This window comes from Ambystoma mexicanum, chromosome 14 (assembly GCF_040938575.1).
Source record: "Ambystoma mexicanum isolate Mex_15411 chromosome 14, UKY_AmexF1_1, whole genome shotgun sequence".
NCBI lineage: Eukaryota > Metazoa > Chordata > Amphibia > Caudata > Ambystomatidae > Ambystoma > Ambystoma mexicanum.
Genome location: NC_090940.1, coordinates 384,876,258 through 384,900,823, shown reverse-complemented (window position 1 = coordinate 384,900,823; position 24,566 = coordinate 384,876,258). Strand labels below are relative to the sequence as shown.

The 24,566-nt window shown below is 47.2% G+C and overlaps 1 protein-coding gene across 1 annotated transcript in view; it reads right to left on the bottom strand.

The window, feature by feature from the left end:
* INO80 (INO80 complex ATPase subunit) overlaps positions 1-24,566 on the bottom strand; it is a 1,945,052-nt gene that overhangs the window by 749,703 nt on the left and 1,170,783 nt on the right. Inside the window, exon 23 of the mRNA XM_069637507.1 lies at positions 5,527-5,620. Within this exon, the coding sequence (XP_069493608.1) occupies positions 5,527-5,620 (94 nt within the window). The remainder of the gene's footprint in view (positions 1-5,526; positions 5,621-24,566) is intronic.

The window sequence follows — 24,566 nt, the reverse complement described above, 5'->3', positions numbered from 1 at the left end:
TGCATGATGCAGCCGGAGAGCCATCTGGAAATGGAAGCCTTCGAGAGAGCCTTCCCTTGGTTCACAGGTCCAAAGTTCACAAATAGCTGTGATGTCTTCCGAAAACTCTTTGTTCGGTGCACGTAGATCTTAAGCGCTCTAGCTACCTCCAGCAAGTGCAAAGTCCTCTCGGCCGGCGACGAAGGTGACGGAAAGAAAACTGGCAACACCAAGAGCCCGTTAGGATGGAAGTCCGACGGCACCTTGGGTATGAAAGTGGGGTGCGTCCTCAGCACCATCCTCATATTGTGAAAAGTCAAGTATGGAGGCTTGCACGATAGGGCCTGAATCTTTCCCACGCATCGTGCGGAGGTGATGGCCACAAGGAACGCTGTCTTCCACGACATGAACTTCAACCGAGCTGAATGCAAAGGCTCGAATGGTGGCCCCATGAGCCTGGTCAGCACCACATTGAGCTCCCACGCTGGCGGTGGAGCCTTCACCGGCGGGAACGATCGGAACAGTCCCTTCATAAATTCTTTCACCAGTCGATGAGACCACAAGGACGGCCGTACTGCAGTTCTGGTGTATCGTGAGATTCCTGCCAGATGTATCTTGATGGAAGCGTGAGCTAGTCCAGATTTGGCCAGCGACAGTAGGTATGGTAGCACTTGAGGTGCCATAATCCGTAGAGGGTTGATCTTCTGTGCACGGCACCAAATAGAGAACCTCTTCCACTTATGTCTGTAGCACTTGAGAGTTGATGACGCCCTGGCCTTTGCAAGAACCTCTCTGCAGTCAGCCGGGATATCGTACCCTCCAAACACTAGTGCTGCAGGAGCCAGGCCTGCAAGTTCAGCGACTCCGGGTCGTGATGAAGAATGGCACCTCCCTCTCTGGAGAGAAGATCTGCATCCGTCGACAGCTTGACTGGTGGGGACGCTGAGAGGTCCAGAAGGTCCGGGAACCAGATCTGTCTCGGCCATGCCAGTGTGACGAGGATCATCCTGCAGTGGGACCTCTTGAGCTGGATGATGATTCGAAGCAGCAGCGGCAACGGAGGAAATGCATACAGGAACAGGCCATCGCAGGGGAACGAGAAAGCATCGCCCATGCTCCTCGGCTGGGGGAACCTGCTGGCGAACCTCTGGTACTTGGAGTTCGACGCCGTCGCGAACATATCGAACTGGGGTTTGCCCCGTAGTTAGAAGAGCCGATCCACTTGATCCTGGCCTAGTTCCCACTCGTGGCACGAGAGCAGCTCCCTGCTGAGTAAGTCGGTGATGGTGTTTTTTATTCCTGCCAGATGGAAGGGAACCAGAAACATCCCCTGGGCGACGGCCCAGTGCCACAGATCCAGGGCCTCCTTGGATAGGGCTGGGGATCTGGTGCCTCCCTGTTTCCGGATGTAGAACATCGTGGCGGTGTTGGCGGTGAAGATCCTCACGACCTTGCACTTGAGGGACGGGAGGAACGACTTGAGCGCACAGAACACGGCGCAAAGCTACAAGATGTTGATGTGGAGAGAGCTCTCCTCCGGGAGCCAAAGGCCTCTTGCGTGGAGATCTCCGGTGTGTGCACCCCATCCCTCCAGGGAGGCGTCAGTCGTCACCGTCTCCTGAGGTGCCGGGGTCTGGAAGTCCGTGCCCGCCGTGAGGTGTGCACGGGTGCCCCACCACTGATTCAACCGACGGAAAATCTCGTTGAGCGGGATCTTGTCTTCGAAGCTGCCTGCCGCTTGCATTCAGCGGGCGTCGAGGAACTTCTGTAGAGGACGCATCCGTAGCCTGCACAGGCGCACTAGATGCATGAGGACATCATACCGAGGAGGGACTTGATGGATCTCACCCTGGCCACGTCCGTGGCTAGCAGGCGCTGCACCTTGCCTAAGATGGCCTTCGTCCTTTCCTCCGACAGAGACGCCAATCGTTGCACTGTATCGAGCTTCGCTCCCAGAAACAGTGCCACCTGCGACGGAACCAAATGGGATTTCGGGTAGTTGATGGAGAAACCCAGCTCCGTGAGTAAGCGGACAGTCTCTGCCGTGTGCTCGACGGCGAGTTCTCTTGTCCTTGCACGGATGAGCCAGTCGTCCAGGTAGGGGTAGACGTGGATCCCCTGCAGGCGCAGCTGCGCCGCCACTGGTGCTAGGCACTTGGTGAACACCCTGGGTGCCGACTTCAATCCGAATGGCAGAGCTCTGAATTGGTAGTGACGTCCTTGGACTACGAATCTGAGGAACTTTCGGTGTTCTTTTAGGATGGGGATGTGGAAGTAAGCAGCCTCCAAGTCCAACGACGATAGGAAGTCGCCCTCCTCCAGCTGTCTCAGCACATGCTGGAGAGTGACCATCCTGAACTTCTGTGCCTTGATGTATTTTTTCAACCGACGTAGGTCCAGGATGGGGCGCCAACCACCTGTCTTCTTTCTGACGAGGAAGTATCTTGAGTATACTCCGGAGCCCAGGAGCCTCTTGGGGATGAGCTCGATGGCACCCTTCTTGAGCATCGCCTTTACCTCCAACAGCAGTTGAGGGACGCGATTTTCTTTCCTGGCCACGGGAGGAATGCGGGGACACTTCTTTTGGAATTCGAGAGTGTGCCCGTGGGCCAGGGCACCCAGCACCCAACGGTCGGTGGAGATGGACTCCCACACACTGACGAACTTTGCCAGCCGGCCTCCCACCGGGGTGCTTCGGTGGGGGCCCGACGCTACGGCTGGTTCAATCTTGCTTGGAGGCGGCCTTGCCGCCTTGGCCTCCTTGGCGACAACGCCGAGATCCTCCTTGCTTGAAATGACCTCTGTAAGGCTCCTGGGACGAGGAGCGGGCCGCCTGGCGGTACGTAGAGGAGCCACCGCCTGATCCCTTGGAGGCCCACTGTCTGCCTCCGGCGCTCCGAAAAGGCCGTTGTTGCTGAAGGACTCCCAGGGCTCGGGCCGTCTATGTGTCGGCCTTGATGGCCTGCAGCGACTCATCCACAGTTTTCCTCAAACAGGTTGTTGCCATCGAACGGCATGTCCAAAACCCTCGTCTGCACGTCCCGACGGAAGTCTGTCGCCTTGAGCCAGCCACGCCGTCGAAGGCAAACACTGTTGCCTAACTGGCGAAACCCGGTGTCGGCAATGTCCGTTGCCACTGTTATGGCATGGTCCGACGCCACCTCACCTTCCTGCAGAATCTCCAGGGCCTCCGCCCTCTTGTCCTCTGGCAGGAACTCCAGTAGGGAAGCTATCTTGTACCATAGCTCCCTGTCGTAACGGGCCACAATCGCTAAGGCGTTGCCCGTCTTAATTGTCGTTGCCGCTGATGAGATGACCCGTCGCCCCATGGCGTCCAATTTCTTAACCTCGCCGTCAGGTGGGGAAGTAGAGGTTGAGGCTGTTGCCACCGCTGCCTTCTTCTTGGCCGTCGCTGAGACGACCGAATCCAGCATAGGTTGCGCCCAGAGGCACAAAGGGGCGGCGTCGGGGACCCGGTACTTCTTCTCGTACCTGTCCCTCTTGGCAGGTAGTCATGGACGGGTTCTTCAGGATCGCAAGTCCCTCGTCCCAGATATTGTCGAGTAACGGTACCGCGAGGGCCGTCTTTCTCTTGGCCTCTCGCCGTTGATAGAGGAAACCCTCCTTCTACTGTTCCTCGGGGCAGAGCTGGAAGAGCTCGGATGCCCTGGTGATCATGGCATGAAATGAGCCAATTTTGTTGGGCGGGGAAGCCCGAGGGAGTGGTGATGGAAGGTCCGTCCCGTTGTCACCACCGTCGTCATCCGTCCCCGTCGTCGTATCTGTCGCCGTGTCATCCCTGGGGTCTGGTGAGGGGGATGAGGGCTCCACGGGTCGTGGGGGCATGAAGGGCGGGGAGGGATGAACTCTCCTCCGCTTGTTCGGAGGGCTTCCCGATGGGCCCGGTTCTGGATTGTCCGCCGGGGTTCGTGGTAATCTCGTCCTTATCTCTGTGCATAAGGTTTGGATTGCCATCAAAATGGCCGCTGAGTTGTCCTGAGGCTCGGGAAATGGCTGCGACGGGAGGGAAGGCTGCTCCTCCACTGGGGCCTCGTCGACGCCACCGTCGCTTTCTTCGACCACCTCTTCGGGATCCCTCCTGTGGGATCATACCTTCTCGAACCTCTCGTTCAGGTTCTTCACGGTTTCCACCAGCTCCTCCTCAGAGGCTGAATCCGTGGCCATAATGGCCACAGCCCCCCCTCTTTTTCCACCGGGGTCTTCATGGGGGTCTTGTCGATGGGCTGGAAAGAGGATTCCCTCTGCGGTGGCAGGGAAACTCTGGGCCCCGAGGTCACCTCCACTGGTGTAGCCTCCGTAGGCTTTGCCAGGGTCGCCGCGACTCCCTCGATAGAGGCCTTAGCTGGGTGAATCAAGGCCTTCACCACCCTGGGCGTGCTTGAGGCCTTCACCTTGGGGGGGAGGGTCACTGCCTCTCTCCCCCTCGGCTGAATCCTTCGAGATCGACCGGGGCCTCTCCAGAAGCTCACCCGGGTTCTCGGATTTCCTCTTCTCCGAACCAGAGCATTGGCTCGTGGTTGATCATGCCGGGGAAGGCGCGCCCTGCCTGGCAGCCGAAGAGCCCGACCATCCGGCACTCCCGGTGCCCGCGGTGCTTAGCCTTCTGTTGGGCCCCCGTCGCCGGGGCGCCCTCACAGGACATAGAAAACTGCTTGGACCTTTTCTTCTCACCTGCTGGGCTCTTCTCCAGCTAGCTGGCGAGGTGGGTACGACGATCCCTCATGGTCCGCTCCGATAGGTTCTTGCAGAACGCACAGTCCTTCTCCACGTGCATCTTGTCCTCATGAAGGCAGTAGAGACATCTCGAATGCTCGTCCTCCTTGAAAACATTCTGTAACCCGCATCCAGGGCAGTTCCTGAACAGCTTGGACCAGGGGCGTCGAGCACCCCTTGTCCTGGGGCCATGTCCATGGTAGGCCTCAGATCTTCTGGAATCCTCCAAGAAGCGTAACTCGACAAAAACTTCACCCTTGAGGGGCGTAGAAAATTCCGAAATGGGTCCCCCTTGATCGGAAGTAGAACGGTGGAGCTTGAGGCTCTATTTAACTGAAAAATTAGAAAATCTCTTTGAAAAAAGTGCGAAAACGCAGTAAAAGCTTGAGAGCTATAGCACGAGGACTCCCAACACTTGAACGTGAGGTAAAAATCTGAGGATGGCTGCCAGGGGAGGGGCTTAGGGAGAGGGCAGTCATTGGCTGGGGGCAGTATGACCCAGAGACCAGTGATTGGTTACTACTAAGAAAGACAGTTCAGAAACGAAACTGATACTGATTTTTTCTTTACCGAGGATTCCCAGCCTGACGACGGGGAATATTCATGAGCATGTGAATCCATGCCAGACCCCATGGTGGAGAATAAAGCCTGCTTTCCGAGCGTCCAGATTGGCCATCGCCCCCATCCAAGGTGTTAATGTGTTATAAAACTGCTAGTTAAAAGAAGAAAAGCAACATTGCATTTAAAACATCTTGTATGTTTTCAGTCATTCATATATGGCAATGCCATTGAATGTAATAGTTGTGTCGTTACCTTGCCAAATGCCCCTGAAGCATGAGATGTGAAATTTCTGCAGGAGAAACATCAATGAACCGTAGGAAAGAGAAACAGCTTTCTTTTTGGGCACCTGGAAAAAAGAAAAATCAAGACACATTAATATTGACCTTATTTTCTTTAACTATGTCAGTGAAAACATTTTTTTAAAAAAAAAATAAGTGCATTCACAAGGGTGCATGCAGCACAATGGAAGAAATAGTAATCTTAGTTCTCGCGTCATGGATGATGTGTGGTTAAGTCTTTATCAGAGCATTTTTGTTCAGATTGTTACTGTCAGGAAAGATTTACTTTTTGCACCTTTTCCTACATATATTGCTATGAGACCCCCATTCTTCTTGTTTGTTTTGAACCCTGTCCTGACATTTTGTTTTGAGGTCAGTAAAGCCTATTGCTTTACTTCCCTTGTCGGTTTGCTCATTTTTCTGGAGAAACTGACTAATCCCCAAGACTGTCAGTACAGAGAAACTATGTCTTGGTTTATGAATTCTTGCATTTTTACAATTGCACACATCACCTTATAGTGAAATGCGGTTAGGATACTTGGTATCCGTATAACATTTCATAAAAATGCTTTTTGATTACTTTAACAATATGCCTACCATAAGTTGATGGCAGCTGTGTGATTTTTACAGTTTTTGTGCTATTTTACTAGTGCACTTTTGCATTCACTGCAAATGGCTACTAAAAGTGACTAGCATCGTAAAAGGGCCATGACACGAGATGTTTCACCTGTTCATTGGCCATGTTGTTCTTTGGCCTTCTTCATGCCTTCTCAGGTCAGGAAATGTTTTATACAGAAATCCCTTTACTCTGGAAAAGCTGCAGCTTTCGTGGGTTAAGGGATTTTGTGTGTTAGGTAGAAGCCTGTGCAGTTCCCTTAGGGACCACTGCAAAAAGTGTAAGACTACAGGTGTTAGCAGTAAACCCAATTGGTAGCAGTCTGCACCACCCAGTCAGACTTCTCTCAAGAAGAGTTAAGCAGTATATAGAGTATACACAATAGGGCTAGAAATACAGTAGTACAAGCAACCACTGACCAGAGCTTTGGTATAAAAGTATAGAATTATTTATTTAAAAACACACTTGTAAAAATACACTGGCACTAATATGTCAAGCAAGTTCAAACACAGTCACTAGAAATATATACACCTCCCTAATTATTTATTTGACAAGTCTAGGTTAAGACACCACTTATTTAGCAAAACAGAGGAGAGCGCGTAACCATAGATGGCACTCCAATAATTTGTTAAAAAAAGGGAGAGAAAAGGCGGAATAGGAAAATCACAGTGTACCAACACTTTTAAGAAACCACAGCAAGTCAAGAAAGGCAGGGTCTACTGTAGAGCAAAACAAAAAGTTCATAGCCCAGGCCCACTCTTGGAGAGAGCAAGGCGGAATGTGCCCAAGATCACACAGTGGAAATGCACTCAAAGTCAAAAAGAGGTTGGATCAAGTTAGAAGGGTAATGTTAACAGGTCTGAGGTCACCCCAGGATAGAGAGTCAAGGATTTACGGGACACTTTGGACAGTCTGTTGCAAGGGAGACCAAGCGGGACACAGTACCTGAAATGGTGAGAAAGCTCCAGCGGGGGCAGTTGTTCCTGGCAGCGGGTGCAAGTCGGGGCTTCGTCCAGGGGAAGAGAAGATCTCGACGTGGAGGAAAGCTGGAGGTCGTTGCACTGCCAGGGAAGAAACCAGCCGCGGAGTTTCCCGGTTAAAAGGTACTACCCTTTTATTTGCGGTAGTGGTGAAGAGTGGCTATCCGGCCGCCGGGGTGCTTGGCAGGGGCGATTCGACCACGAGACGATCCAGGAGGCGAAAAAAGGTGAACTGGTTGGTCCCACCACCTCAAAGGGAAGAAGACTCTCCTGGAAGAAGATCTCTGTCGTCGGGAAAGTGGTGAGTTTCGTACAGCAGGGCTCCACCGGTGGTGTCGTCGTCGTAGATGGCTCAGCTTCTCCCCTCTTTGGATTCTTTAGGTCCTGTGACGACTTTTGAAGTTCCAGTTCCCAAAGCCCTGCTTTTATGCAGCAAAACCCCCATTCATCAGCCTAGCTGTCAACCAAACATGCCAAGTGGTGAGCCGGGCGGCTCACCACTGGGCCAATCACACAAGAGTGCGACTTGAGTTGCCAAGGCAACTCAGTCCAGGGTGCCTATTCCCACCTCACACACATCCTGTAGACCCAGACAGAGTGGCACCACTTTTGGAGGCTTCTGTGCAGAAGCCCGCCAAAAGTGGAACAAAGGGCTCGACTTGGGTTGGAGTTTTAGAGGCGAACACAAACGCCATTTTAAAACCGAGTCCTGGCAAAAAGACCCAACCGGGGAATAAATATTAAATAAATAACCCGGCGGTATCTTAACATTGCTCCAAAAAGTGGTCCGTTTAAAATCAATGGGAAAATCATATAGGAAATATTCTGGTGGAATATTTCGCGTGGTATCCACTGCCACCAGCCAGAAACTCGACGAGGGGGGACTGGACAGTGCCCCCTTGGAAAACAGACCCAGGGGCAATCGAATTACCCCTACCAGTATTTCCACAATATGATGGTTTGTACTGGTTCTGTTCACAATTTTAAGACTAGTAAAGCCAATGGTGACTTTACATGCCCTGGGAGACAGTAGTCAGTCCCAGGTTATGGAGTCTATGTTCGGGGGTCACTATGACACCCCTGTGTTAAAGCACTGAGGGTGCTGTGTAACACACTTACCAAAAACACATGAAGCCCTAGGGAGTAAAAGACCCCATAGCCCATAAAACACATTACATAGTCAAAGGACATTCTCAAATCATGCCTAAGAGTGGGAGAAAAAGAGTCTCACTCTTAGCAGGAGGAAAAAATAAACCCGAAAAATCCAGCAAAGCTGCTGGGGGACTCACTAGGTTTGGGAAATTAGCCTTTATAGAGAATTCTCCCCAACACTGTGTGCGAGCCAGAGGAATGGGTTGAGACTGTTTAATCCCAATCTACAACCTCTGGTGCCTTAAAGTCTGCCGATGGGCAGATAGGGCAATCAGTGGTTGTCCGTGATTGGCCAACCCTGGGCTGTTTCAATGTTGCAGATCCTTACCATTGGTGGGTTTGGGCTTACTCCCAACCTGAATCTTGGATAAAAGGAGGGCCCCCGCAACAGTTAATCTGATCAACGATGGAGCCAAGACTTCTATGACAAAGAGCAGCCCTCTGACGCACTGGCATAACGGGGGCCCCCGCAGTCACCACGGTGAGGGGGGCCACCACCACATATCCTGGGAGAGGGGACACTTTGCCCTCTAAAAAAAATAGTTTTTGTTGTAGTCACTGTGCCTTCATAAAGAAATGATTTCTGTTACAGCGTAACAGAAATAATTTATTTATGAAGCCATAGTGACTACACAAATAAACTATTTTTGAAGCCCGAGGGCTCCCCCCACCCCATGAGATGGAAACCTCTAGGCCTCCATGTCATGGGGAGGGGGAGCATTATGACTTGAAATTAATTTCATTATGGTTCAGTCCTTAATAGAAATAATTTCTTTATGAAGTCGGACCTCAACCCCATGACGTGTGAGTGTATTGTGAAAGGGTGCACAATTGTTTATTGATTTATAAAGCGCACCAAACCCAGAGGTATCTGGGCGCGTTGCATTCCAAGTAAGTTTCACATTTAGAGTTGCTTAGTTAGTAAAAGAGTGTGATAAATTGAGGGAACATATTACAGGGATTAAATACGAAGTTATTGTGTACATTATATAAAAACACAAACCAGAAAACGCACACACAATTAGCCTTACATTAGAAGGTTAAATATTCGGAGGCAGAAATATGATAAGGCAGTTCACTATGAGAGTTCATACTTCAGATGTTCCTCGTGAGAAGCCAGGTTTTGGCGTTTTTTTTATAAAGCTGTAGAATGACTGGTTGGTTCTCAGAGAGGTTGGACGTGAGTTCCGTAGTTGGGTAGCCATAACCGGGAAGCTACTCCCTCCTGCTTTTTTTAGATAGAATCTTGGGAAAGTGAGGCAATAAGAGTTGGCTGATCTAGTCGGGCGTGTAGATGTTTTTTGGTAATATTTTCTGTTAAAAAGCTGAGGGCAGCGTTGTTAAGACATTGTGGATGAGCAAAATGGTTTTATAATAGATTCTGTCGTTAATGGCGAGCCAGTTAATATTCCGTCTTGCCTCAGAAATATGTTGTCTCACGGGTATGCAAAGGGCAGTCCTCAGAGCATTATTTTGGAGAGTTTGGAGCTTGAGAAGTGGGCGAAAAGTGGTCTGTCGTGGTCGCGGCAGTCTGTTTACCACTTCTATTCCTGAGAGGAGGCGGAGACTCTGGTCTGGAGAGTCCTACAGAGACTATTTGAACTCATTGTTGCGCGGAGCGCGCACAGAGAAGTGGGCGAAAAGTGGTCCGTCGGGTGACGGAGGATTGAGATTACCCCGCGCACAACTGACGTGAGTGCACGATATGGTTCAGCCATCGCCTGACAAGCATCAATAAGTGCCCACGGTAAGTGGTGAGGGGACGTTTGAAAGTGGGTGATTCGAGTCACAACAGCGTCATAGCAGCGTCCAGTCCCACAGTAAACCATCTGCTTTCCCTCGCCACAAAAAAAATGACGTCCAAGTCATTGAGAACTTCACAAGAAACTCAGGAGTGTGAGGAAGAGGACGGGCGCTGTCTCCGAAGCTCTCGATCCAAACCTGAGGGAGGTAAAACCCTCTGCCTACAACAGTATGGAAAGAGCATATTCACATCAAACCCCAAGCCCGCCCCCCAGGTCACCACCAAAATCGGGCGTCATAACAATCAGTTAAGCAGTACGAACAAATCACTGTTGCTTGGTGAACAACAAAACAGCAATTTCCGCCCTTCCATACATGCATACAGCTCACCCGGAGGCCTCGAATCCCAGGAGGAGCTGGATGCGGGTAGAGTGGACGCGTCACCGCGGAGTTGGGAGCCTATTGCAAGGCTTCAGCCGCCTCAGCCCGTTGGTCCGGGTTCTACCCCGCTGCTGCCTTCCGGAGGGAGGGCGGAGCGCGACGGTGCCACTAACACAGTACCGGGCTGCGAGGGGCATGTGGCAAGCCAGTCGTCAAATCCGAGGGAGAGACTCGTTACTGGGGCCGAGCAGGCGGAGAGTAGCGCACCCGCGAGTTCACACATGGCGTCAGACGAGGCGGCTCCCAATGCAGTAGCGGCCTCGGCGAGAAAAGAGGCGGAGTCATCCTCCGTGCAGAGCACGGCCGCACAGGTTCATACGCAGCCCGAAGACCCGCCTGAAACAAACAATACGGCAACATCTGACTCAATCACCATCGAGACATCTCGCAAGAAAGACTCTCAGATGCCCAACATCAAAAAGAGAGCCAGAGAGCATAGTGCAAGAACGAACAAAAAAAGAAATGGTTCTAGCCAGAAAAAAATCAATGGCGTAAAATATCAAATATCAGACAGAAAAATGAAAAATAAAGACAATAGTACACCCAGACTTGGAACGACAAAAAAACAAACCACAATGCAAATACTGAGACTTTTTTAAAGCAAAATTGTCAACAAAACACAAAGACTACAAAGAACTTTCTGACGCAGAAATGTTGGATGCCGTCAAAGAAAACTTCCCACGCCTCAAAAACGTGAAACTCGATAATGGGAAAGTTGTGAATCCATTGCAAATAACAGCGCCACTTAAATCTCACTCGAAGTTACCGAGTAGGGCCTTGGAGAAAAATCACTTTCCCACTCATTCTGTACAGACGTCTACAAATCCAGCGAAGCTTCTCACATGGGCTTGCCGCAACAACAGTCTCAGGCAGCAACGGTGAGAAAAGGGCCTGCGGATACACACTGCAGCAAGGAAAATCGCTTTCAAGGGTGGCCGGATCAATCAGAAGACACCATCGACTTGGACCCAGTCATAGAGAAGATTAGACCAACGTCAGAAAACAAAGACATCAATCCTCCTCAGCCTGTGAGTCCTGTGAAGCAACATGACAAGAATTACAATGAGGAAGCCAGTGCCAATGAAGACACGCATAGCGGCTTGACACATCCACCTCAACCATGTGAAGGAGAGATGACTGTATACACTACCCCCTTTGTCGATAAAACACTGCACAAAAATCTGAATGAGGAAGCTGAAAAAGAACAAGACAAAAGCGTTGAGAAGAGGAGAGCCATCATAGAATGTGACCGACACAGCGCTGCAAACAAACCACTCAGTCTTAGCAATGGGTGCCAAACGCCAAGGCGCAGATTCAGCGAACATTTGCACATAGCAGGCAAGGTCAATGCCACGCAACCAGGCCCCCGATGCCTGACACACCATCAAAGAAAGCTGACCTATTGAGCATCATGTCGACCATCTCAATAGCTTTAAATCCATTCTGCAAATTATATGAAATGCTCAATGAGACCACAAAGGATCAACAGGCAATGATCGCCATGATCTTGACGAAAGTCACTTATCTGGAGGCCTTCATTGCAGCTAAAGAAGAGAACAACAGCTATGAAAACAAAATAGACAAATTGGCGAACCAGTTAATAGAAAAAATAACAGCAAAAACAGAAAAAAAAGACATCCAGGCCAACAAACGAAACTACACTGCAGGAACCAAAGAGGCAGGTGCTCAAACAGCACCTATAATCGACTCAACGGAAAACATTGAAACAAAAAGCAGTATAACACAACATACTGATAAATCAAGTGCTGAAAGCGAATCAACTAACACGATAACGGACAACGGAAACACACCTGAGGTGTTCCTAGTTCTAGACAAAAAAAAAGCACCAATCCTAACACCATCATTGGTACTACAGAAACGGCCTATCTAATCTTTGACAAAGCACAGGCAAGGTGCAAGAAAACGCTGTCAGGCAAGATTCCCCTGCCAAAAGAGAAATCAGCCAAGCCATTAAAGCAAAACATCAAGCAGGCACAAAATTGCCTGGCCATTACTGCTGATCCTAGTATCGTGCTGCAAACCACTCACAGTCTTTCTACTCACGACAACACGACTCAATCGAAAGCTGAATCACCGAAATCTACAGCGGAACTCCTAAAAGATGATATTCTAATGAACATCAGTGTTTACTCAGATGAAGACGACAAACCACACACAGTGTACGCTCCCAATCCAAAGAATAACAGGACCTTATCAGCATCTGACAGTGAAATGCCATCAACATCTAAAGGAAAAGACATGACGATACACGTGGAACGAGACTTCGAAACTATGGAAGAAAGGCGTAACCGTTTAGCTCAGGTCTTCGGCCAAATAAAACCCAAGAGAGTGGAAGCCTCTTCCCGTGATAAATCTAGTGTAGAGAAAGTATCACGTAGATCTCCACTGAATGACAAAAACAAACCAAATGATCAGAAAAGAACCAAGTCTTTGACTGCAAGACTAGAGAAAGTTTCACAAGTAACACATTTCACTTCTGAAACAGAAGGTTCGCCGATGAAAACAAACAGGCGACACGAAAACACACGAAAAGACGATTACAATGTTCAAACAATGCCGAGAGACAAAACTGTTTTGAACAAGAAAATAGTCAGCTACAGATCAAGAACAGATACCACTACAAGTCGCCATGAAGAATACCTCAAATCAAAATGGACCGTGCAAATGGTGCAACGATCTAGCAATAAAGATGAGCTCACGCTGAACAGAAGAACGGACATGGCAATACTGCACCAGGTACCAAATCTCAAAGACATAAATTCAGATGATTTACTCATAGTTGAACCATGGCATGAAAGGAGTAAAGCAGCAACTCGCTTGTACACAAGATCTTATACCGTTTACAAGCAGATGCATAAAAGCAAATCTGACATCCACAATCTTGGCTTCTACGTAGATACGAGCACAGAAGAAGAAAAACCAAGGAACAAAGTGGATGGAAAACACAAGAAAAACGTCAGTTACAGTGCATAGACAAAAACGTACGATAGAGTCAACCAGAACTATCGTGAACAAAGTCAAAACAGACATTACTTATCACAAAGTAAGCGAAATCCTTCAAATCAACCTCGCAGCAAAGAAGATCAAAGAAAGAGCACACAAGTAAGAGACAACCCAGAAACCTCAAGGAAATCAACTCACGCAAATGACGAAATCTCAGATAGAGATCGCCAGGCACAGGTAAAATCCTACAAAGCAAAAAGAACCTTCTTACAAACCACATACAACAATGACACATCTCAAGTCACGCCCCCACAGGCCGATAAACAAGGAATTTGGGCCTGGCTACCTAAAGCATTTACCATGCACCGACATAAATAACAATCCTTCGACAGAGAGAGTAATCCACCAGCAACACTTCAACTTGAAAATCATCATCGCAAAGTGAGACTCTGTTCGTGGAACACCAGAGGGCATTCACACTTAACTGTCCCAGGAGACGTCAACCTAGGGCAATACGACATCATATGTCTCCAGGAGACATGGCTAACAAGTGCACCAACCCTAGAGGGGTTCGAGATAAAAATGGCCCCAGCAGCCAAGGGACATTTAGGGAGACCAATGTCTGGGCTTTTGATCGCATGCCGCACCGGAAGTGGACTCTCTATTGGCCCAACCGTAACCGCAAACCTGTCCCTCCTGGCAGTAAGTGTTACATGGAAACAAGAAAATAACACAGAAGAACCAGAAAACACCATAATTGTCATCAATGCATACTGGAATCCAGCAGCAATTAATGGTGAAAACTTCATCACCATGTGTGAACAAGTAATAGATGAAGCTATCTCCAAGCTGTCAGTGTCCTCGTTACTGATATGCGGTGATCTAAATGCCGTATGTAATACCAAGAAGGGCTCACAAACAAAAAAATATCTAACAGCCGCAGAACAGCGAGGCAAAACTTGGCTTGATCTGACTCGTTCAAGAGACCTGCATAATCTCGATCTCGCCTTTCCACAACAAAATCGCCATGGGAACGCGCTGAAACAAGCGAGACAATAGACTACATATATGTCTCCAAATCACTGCTAAGTGCTATCACGTCTTTTAATGTGCGTCGAACAGCAGCCAGTGACCATAACCTCTTGGAAACCAGTTGGACAATAAACAGTGCAAAAAACAAGGGCACAAATATGGACATCGAAACTAACACAAGAGGAACCAGACTCAAACTGAGCTCAGTCGCAATTAAAAACCTTACGCAAAGATATAAAGACGCAGCACCCCCAGACGAGCCTAACGTAGTCGATTACCAAACGCTGTTAGTAGCATACCAACAAAAGAAAACTAGTTCAAAAATCGTAGCTGGTATCAAAAAACATACTTACAACAGTGATTTAGTGACAAGAAGACGTGAGCATAGAAGAGCTATGAAAAATGCAATTAGACTCACGCCAATTGAGCATGTGAAGAACGCCCAAAAAGCGTTAAAATCAGAATACAGAGCCTGAATACGAGTGCATCGAGGCAAACTGTATCAGCAAGACGCCGAAGACATAACAAAAGCGCTAACAACAAACAACGCAAGAGACTTTTGGTCCCTACTAAGATCAACAGAACAGTCAGAGGAGAACCATATAACCAAGAACATTTCACAACTAACATGGGAAACACACTTCGCCGAAGTGTTTAAATCAGTCACATCCAAAAACAATGTGCAACACCAAAATCAAGAAGTACAGTGGATAAACCTAGAAGACAAAGACGACATTCGGGAGATCATCAGGAAACTTACAAATTCACGAGCGCCTGGACCCGATGGAATCACCAACTTTGAATTAAAAGCACATGCTGAAGAATGGGTCAACTTCATCAGCGAAGTCTTTCGACGCTGTGCAGAATCAAGCTCGGTACCAAAATCATGGACTTCAGCAACAATAATTCCTATATACAAAAAAGGAGACATAAAGGATCCCGCAAACTTTCGGCCGATAGCCTTACTAGATTGCATCGGTAAGGTCTTCGGGTCACTATTACTAAAAAAATTCCAAGCCTGGGCAGCCACAGCAAAGTGTAATGACCACCTACAATCCGGCTTCAAAACAAATGCAGGAACAGCAGGTAACATTCTAATTTTCAGCATACTGAAAAGTAGAGCCCTACAGTCTGGTCAGTCACTGTTCGTGGTATTCATCGACTTTACACAAGCGTTCGATCGCATCGAACAACATCGTCTCTGGACAAAACTAAGAGAATGACAATGCCCGGACAACATACTGGCCCCAATACAAGCCTTGCATCACAACACCTCGTTGAGAGTGCGTCTGAGTCGTGAGGGAGAGCTATCTGACGAAATTCCAACTTCCCGTGGAGTGAAACAAGGCTGCCCTTTAGCGTCAGCCTTATTCTTAGCCTACATAGGCGATCTCCAGATCCAAACAAGCAGCACACGGGCATTTCCGCCGAAAATGGGAAATTCTTCGATAGAACGGCTCCTATACGCAGACGATCTCACATTATTTCATCAGACCCCGGTAGGCCTACAACGCCAGCTTAACGGCCTACAAGAATATGCAAGGAAATTGTTTTTAGAAATTAACAAAGGAAAAACTAAGGCAATGATTCTACAGAACACAAGGAAGAAAATCAGCAATTATAAGTGGTCTCTCGAAGACACTAAAATTGAAATTGTCCAAGACTTCAAGTACCTAGAAGTGCAGCTTGACAGCACCAAGACGGAAATATCTATGCAAACTGTCATGTTTAACAAGATCAAAAAGCTAGCAGCTCAAGCTAAGGTAATAGACCGCAAATTTGGGAAATTTTCATTAAAGCTTACAATCAATTTTTACAAAATGAAGGTTGTGCCTGCAACAACATATGGAGCAGAAGCCATGCCGACCATTCCACAAAACATCTGGCTCAAGCTCGAAGTCACATTTTGGAAATCAGTGCTCAAGTTACCGACCTCGACTTCTGGGGTCGCGATAAGACACGAGCTGAGCCTGCAGTCTATGCAATGCACAGTGTCCTGCAACACACTTATGCTCTACAGAAAATGCAGAATGAACGATGGCAGCGGGGTCTACAGCCTGATCAAGCGTGAGATAGATTCAGGCAAATCCGAAATGCTATCAACTTGGCAAAAAGAGAACATCTGTCGTCTGAACTCTATTGCATCAGATGAAGACGAACTGATCCACAATCCATGTAGAATATTACGAAAACTTAAGGAAGCAGATTGGGCTAAGACAACGGAACAAGCCTCAGCTCAAAGGTTTGGCGCACACCTTCCTGGTAATACAAGAAAATTAAACTAACTACAAAACTACATAAAGATCTTCCCGAATAAATGGGCTCAGAACCTGATTTTAAGAGCACGTCTGAATCTTTTTCGCACAAATGAAATCCTACACATAAGAGGACTTTCCCCAACCGCAAACTGCCGTTTTTGCCACGACACAGAGCCACCGCCACATGAAACAATTCGGCACTTGTTAACGACCTGTCACGTGACGCGTGCTTTGAGACAGAAGTTTTTCATGCATATAGCAATAAAGGAGCAATTGATGGAAGAACCGACATGGTGGTGTCGACTCATTGGTGGCGAGAAAACCAGCTGGCAAATAATAGCAGCCAAAATGCTTGAATACATTGTGACTGTTCTATTACAAGACAAGGACTCCTCCACAGAGTCCGAGTCCAACACAGTAAACAAACCACAGCTGACTTGAACTGATGTCCGAGAGACAATTAAGAGACATAATGAAACAGGAAAAAATTGTAAAAATCTAAGTTTGATTAAAACATTAAAAAAAAAAATAAAAAAAAATGTATTTACTCGCCCCTAAGTAGAGGGTGTTACAATAATCAAGTTTACAGAGGATTAGGGCTCTCACAATCATGATACAACTCTCTGTGGAGATAAAAGGTTGGCAAGCTTGTATCAGTTTGCAGGTAAAGGCTGTTGCGGAAGTTTGCCTGTTTGCCCAGGCTAAGGGTTGAATCTAGGTAAAAACCTAATGTTTTAACTTCCTTAGCCACTTTATTGTCTAAGCCGTCAATCTTGAAGGCTAGATATTTGTTGCTGAGTTTGTTAATGTTGGCTGAAGCTTTGGGTCTTTAAATCTATCAGGGCCGTTTCTGTATCGTGTTGTGGCCTGAAACCGGATTGCCGAAGCCCTAGGAGATTATTGGTCTCCAGATAATCTTGTATTTAGTAGTAGGCTGCCTTGTCTAGAATCTTAAGTAAAAAAAGGCCCTGTGGAGATTTGTCTGAAGTTGGTTGGTATGGATGGGTCCAAGGATGTTTTTTTAAGAGTGGCCGCACCCACGCCTCCTTCAGGTTAAAGGGTACGTTGCCTGATAGGAATGAGGCATTGATACGTTTTCGTAATGAAGGGAGCCAGGTCTCTAGCTGCTTCTTTAATAATCTGGGCTGGGCAGATGTCGCCCTGACAATTGGATGGTTTAAGTGAGGTGATGATCTTTACCACCTCTTGGGTAGTGACTTGTGCAAATTTAAAGCAAGGAAAAGGTTTCAGGATGTGGTCTTGGGCTAGTTGGTAGGGGCCTGTAGTAGGTAAGTTTGCATTTTTTTTCTGAGCTTTGTATTTTGCTGAAATCATCAGCAGGTTACATTTGTTATGCTTGTTTGGGAGGTTTTTCCAAAGGATTTCTGATTTCCTTTTTCTGCCCTTAATGCTTTAAGTTGCTGTGTGAACCAGGAGTTCAAATAAGCTCTAGCTTTGCTTTTATGCATTTTAAGCGGGGCAATAATGTTGAGGGCTTGTGTGATAGTGGAGTTGTGTAAGTCCACTAAAGTAGCTGGGTCAGAGGTAGTTGGCAACGGGTTGAGGATAGGAAGCAGGTGTGTTAGTAGCCTGTCTACTGTAATGCTCCTTTTGTTTCTGGTGAGGAGTGGAGGAGCTAATACTTTAGTCTTTTTGGGAGGTAAGTTTTCTTGTATCGTGAATGATATTAAGTGATGACCAGTCCAAGATTTAGGTTCAATAGAGGTGATCTCTGTTTCGCAATTGAGATCAGCCATCCAGTCTAATATTCTGCCTTTATCATGGGTAGGCTGATGGACTCTTTGGGTGAGGCCACATTCTGTAAGTGTGTGACAGTGCCAATGGGTGTTGGTCGTTAAGACCAAGGTTGAAATCGCTTAGCACTAGTATTTGCGACGAAGGTTTGGTGTTGATAGATATTATGGTGGTAATGACTTCTTCGAAGGAGCCGACAGGACCTTGAGGTCTGTAGATTAGGTGCACCGTTAAGGTGCGTGAGTCAGAGACCGGGAGTTTTACAAAGAGTAGTTCGCAGTATAGGACATGGGGTGACGAGGACACTAGTCAACCCTAAGTTAGACTTAGCAATAAAGGCTATACCGCCTCCTCTAGAAACTTTTCCATCTGCTCTCAGGATGGTATAGTTCTCAGGAATTGGCTAGTAGGAGAGACGGTCCGGATGCTGCATGAAGCCACGTCTTCATAATGGCTAGAAAATCTAGATAGTTAGCAATGATAAGGTCAGCTATGTCGATCGCATGCGCTACCAGTGATCTCGTGTTGATTAAGGCACCTTTGAGAGTTGATGTATCTCTAATTTGAGGGTTGGTAGCAGGATTTCTTTGACTAGTTCTGTTACTTTTAGAATTGTTGGTCTTATTGGAGGGATTCTTAGGGAGAGATCTGGATTTAGTATGCGCATGAGTCTGTGGACTGTACTTTTTATTCAATCTTGAGCAGAGCCTGACATTTCTAGTTTCAATGGGGCATGGAATATTGGGTACTAGTATAGTGGTGGGGATATTTAGGCCTTTAGAGGGGTGTGATGTCCTTTTAGGGCTGGAGGCAATGGTGGCATCTATGTTAATATGCTGGTTTACTAGTAATAGTTCTGGTAGGAAGGTAGTGGGTCTGACAGTGGTAGACTGGAGGCTAAGCTTAAAATGAGGTAGGAATTTAGTTGGCTTGATCCAATGAGGAGTAGGGGCAGAGCTAGACATGGTATAAAGGTGGTACTTGAGGTGAGTGGGGTCACCACCTGTACTGCAATAGCTCTCAAACAGTAGAACGAGTAGCAATTTGGTAGGGAACAACATATAAGCATACATAATAGAACAGTGAGCTAGTTATGTGAGATGTCTTTTTAAGTACTTAGCAGGTTAGCACTTATACACCGGTAAATCTAGTATCAGGTAGGTAATGGCCTAACATTTATGCACAGGGTCGATGTGAAATCAGATGGGTATTGGCCATGAATAACAATGGGTGCATCGAAATAGGTAACTCTAAATGGTTATTATAATTTGCAGGCATGATGGGGAACGGGTGCACGGCATCACAGCACGGCCCTAGCGTGGACAGAGTGCAGACAAAGCCTTTTTCTGTGGCCTTCTTCGTGGACCGCCAGCTTCTGCCTGATGGCGATGGGGATTGGTGGAAATAGAGGCCTGGTTGCCTAGCAGCCAGTACACAGCCTCGTTCTGGGGGGGAGCAAGTGAAATTCAAATGGATGCACGCCAAGATGCGCTTGTTACACGCGGATGTTCACAATATGCTGAATATAGTTGAAACACGGTGAAACAGCCTTCATTTCAATTAAATGTATGGGTGGCTGGGTGTGCATGTCGAGTGTATGGTGAAAGTGTGCAGACCTGCATGTATGAGTGGCTGCCTGGCTGTGCCTGTATGGTGAAAGAGTGCACAATTAAATGTATAGGTGACTGCCTGTGTGAGTGTAGGGTGAAAGGGTGCAAACTTAAATGTATGGGTGGCTGGGTGTGCGTGAGTGTGTAAATGGTGAATGGATTGTGGTCAGGGGCGCAACAAGACCCTTCAGATGTTGGTAGAGGGGCTAACTTCAGAGGCAGTGGGGGAGGGGAAAAGGTATTTGAGTGGGGGCATCCAACTTCATGCATTCTAATGAGACTATTCTAGTGCAGCTTCAATCTTCTAAGCAGTTAACTCTCCTTTAAGTCTGAACGCACCCACTTATGGACTGCTGTGAGAATAAGCGGTCTCCTGTCCCCTCTCTCCTTCCATTCACTTTCCTTGCATACAAGTGCTAAACCCACATCAAGGTTTCAATTGCCTAAAGAATTATGCATGTGAATGCAGGCACGAACAGTAAAATGTTTTACGTTAGTAATTGTCGGGCCTTTGTTAACATCGAAACCCAGGTGGTTTAACATCTGTGTCCTGTTCTATCTGGCAACAGCTCTGTAGGTCAGTCAAGTCAAGTCAAAATAGCCCAGAAATTCAGGTGGGGTGTGGGGGGAGGGCTGAAGCCCAGTTAGCTCAATGGTGTTGCACCACTGCTTGTGTTTAATCCCTTGGCTACTTATTAGTAATAGTCATTACCTATTCTTCCTCGTCCCAGTACTTGTGTATGTGTAACGCTCACCTGGTATCCACGGGGACGTCACTCAGCCTGTTCTGACCTCTTACGACCTCAAACCCTTCCCTGGAGACTGGGCCTGAAACACAGGATTGGTAGAGTTTAACTCCCTATTGTCTCTGTGTGCTTGAACCCCTTTTTCCCCGGTGTCCAACCCTTCCCTTTGAGCCACAGCTCACCTTGTTTTCTTGGAAAGTGTGCTCTCGGTTCCTGCTTTCAGCGCAGGGGCGCGTTGATTGATGCGGGCTCATTGCTGCCGAGTTACTTCACTGGCAAGAGTCCGACAGGTAAGTATAATGAGTATTTTGAACAGTTCTCTAACTTCGTTCCTTTCCTTCCTTAGATGATGGCTGGCGTCCGGGGATGGCGACGTGCTGCTGAGATGAGTAGCGTTGAAGGTGAGTGAGAGCACGATGCACGATGCGACCCTTTCGTATTTGTATTGCACTGAGTTCTTTTTCTGTGTCTTTTAGGTGCCGCAATGTTTTCAGCATGGATGCTGGTTATGAAGAAGAAATGCAGTGAGCAAGCGTGGTATGCAGCGCCCCTAGATGTTTGCACACTAACCTGGAGAGTCTTTTCCCTCTTGTAAATGGATGAAAAGTTCCGGAGTTCCCCCAGAGCGGCTGGGATTCAGGTAAGCATTTGAAGCTCGTACAGTCTTTAAAAACAAGCGAAGATTTGCTGAATGCTTACTAATGCCTTTTTTTCTGTTCTTTTCCCTTAGGAAGCGGTGTGCCGGGATGGGAATGACACCGCCGCAGATGCCCGAAGAACAGGAGGAGCGATGAATGATGGGTAGAAGCGCCGCAAGGTAAGGGTGTTCCCAACTGTGTTCTTGTTCTTGCAGGAGCTGAGCGCAGAAGAAAGATGCAGACCTACTGGAGACCGATCCGAACACAGTGAGTGTCACGCTGCAGGTGCAGAAAACGCAAAGCATGTTTCTCAGCCTGGGCGTGGCTTAAATAGTCTCTGGGTATCCCAGGTGTCTCTGGGTTGAACCAAACCCAAAAGTCTAGACTGCACATGCAGTTCTGGGAACCGAAATATGTGGGGGCATCCATCTTGTCCCCATCAACGCACTGCAAGTCCAATCCCCAATGTTATCCTATGGGAGTGAGTGAGTCCAGTGCCACAAGCGCCAAGTCTGACTCCATGTGGGTCTTTGGAGGGATGGAGAGGCCCTTGAGGGCCATGTAGGGGATCGTGGCCTGGCTCCAGCTTGACATCTTGGAGGGCTGGGGACATGAAGGGCAGGAATCATGACAGTATGATTCACTTTGCTTCATACACAAGTACTGGGATGAGGTAGAGGGACATGGAGGTAATGCCTGGCTTAGTTATCTGTAATCCTCATTACTCTTAGTTCCACTGTTCCTCATGGCTGGAGTGGCATTTTGGTGCAGTCAGTCCAGTCATTTCTTAGTTTGGCTTGACTTTTCTTTAGCTGGGCATCTCTGATAAAGCATTGCTGCTTAGTGTAATTACCTGGCTAGACTGGCATTTGGGTGCTGCCAGTCTAGCTGTTTCGTAATACGGCATTGTATATTTTTCTGGACATCTGTGAGAAAATAACCATGATAAGTGTTATTGCTTCGACTGGCATTATGGTGCAACCAGTCTAGGTATGTCGAAATGTGGCCTGGCATGCTTTACTGTAATATGTTATTACGTGTCGAGACTGGTCTACATTGTGCAGCCAGTTGGACATGTTTTCATTGCGGCAAGGCATTTTTAATAACAAATCATAATATGAATTAAAGCTTTAATGTTCCTGTGCACTATTATTACATTTTTGGATTGTTAACCTACAAAACAATTGCAAATGCTCTGGGCTTTTAGCCAATTTTTCTCAGAAAGCGTGCGGTATAATGCATTAAAACACATTTATATCGTTCTCCTAGAGCATAGGTTTGAAAGGGGTTACCCATTAAGTTAAATGACATTTAACTCCAAAGCGAGGGAAGGTCTTCTAATGGGAGGTCGTTTTATCACACCCTTTAAAAACTCCTTATTCACCAGCACTCTGAGGAAAGAATTTTGAGAAGGACTCTGTTCTATAGGCTGTGATGGGAGAGAGATGCACCTCAATAGAGGATTACTGTAAGCCAGTATTTAGCCAAATACAAAAGATAAGGCAGTACTGTTTCCTCCTGGCACGATACATCTCTCACTACACCACAGGAAGAACCTCTACCATTTGAAGGCCTACAAGGACATGGTTGAAGGTTTTTCTGGCCCCACAAGAACTTTTTATGCATTCTTCCAGAAGATGCAGGTCGCCAAACTAAAGGACTTCAGAAGCTTTGATGTCAGGTTTATGGTGGCAAGTTCACGATAAAAGACTTTCTTGGCTACTCTGGATGGAGATTTTGTCTGGAAAGCAATTTAATCAGGTCTGCATACCACCATTGACATGCCCATGCCGGAGCAATCGGAATCATTATGGAGTTGGATCGAATTTCTGAATTACAAGAAAAGGCTACATTCAGGAACCCTACATTTTTCAAAAAAGTATGGCTCAAGTTCCTTAGGAGTTATAACAGAATGTTGCAAATGTTCTGCATGTTCCAAATTGATATTGCATTTCATATTAGATATGATGTTACTTTTGATGTACTAAATGATTTAGTTGGGCAATTGCCCGATATCTTGGAAGCAGTAGCAAACATCCTCCATTTTGATTTATTCAGGCTGTCAACCTCGCTCCACTGATTGTGGCTCATAAAAAGGAGAGGCAATAAGGCTCCCTCCTGGAAGAATGAGTATGCAGAGCTTGTGAGGTTCAGCTTCTGCAAACAACTGATTTTTACAATATAAAGATGTTATAATAAACGAAGACCTTGAAGAGGGGGATGGGGATTTCATTGACTTTGTAAAAAAGTGAAAATTGACTGTACAGTTATTTAGGTCTGTTATGACCGCATTCTGTTTATTTTTTCCAGTTTATGTTGATTCAAGACCTATCTTGCAAATATATGTACTAAAGAAAAGACATCAGTACATATAGCTGACTGAGCGATCCCAATTTTGGGTGATGTACTTTAGTAAATGAAATACATGACCAAATGTACTGAGCAGGATGAATAATAGGGGACACCTGGACAGCAAGTGGGAATGCCACAGACATAAAAAGTTTGCAGGCAAACATATTACAAAATTAACATTTGGAGTTTATAACTCGCAGCATTTACATCTGTGCAGATGTAACATGGCAGGATGGGTGTTTGAAGAACGCGATATAGCTCGGAAAGGCAGCTTGGGAAAAGAGGTGCTTCTTCAGAGCAGTCGTGAAGCCTGTACAGTTAGGACACATAATGTCAAGGGGTAGGGTGTTCCAGTGGTTGAGCGAGTAAGTTAAGGGAGCGAGATGGAGCACCAGCCGTATGGTGATGAGGAGGAAGGCTTGAAATGTCAGAGTTTGACAGGGTAGGTAGCAAGAGATGACATTAGCCTGATATGGGACAGGCGGCCCATGGACGGACTGGTAGAAAGAAGGAACTTAGAGGGCACATTTGCACAGCCACAACACATGAAGCCAGTGGGCAGATGTGAACGAGGATCGATGGGTATTGAAGATGATGCAGGTAACAAAATTAAGTACCTTTTCAGGTTGGGGTAAAATTGTAGACAGAATCTAGACTGCCAAAGACAACAGCAAAAAGGAGAGTGTTAGTGAGTGAGGCTTGACCCCCCACCAAACAGTCTTTATGA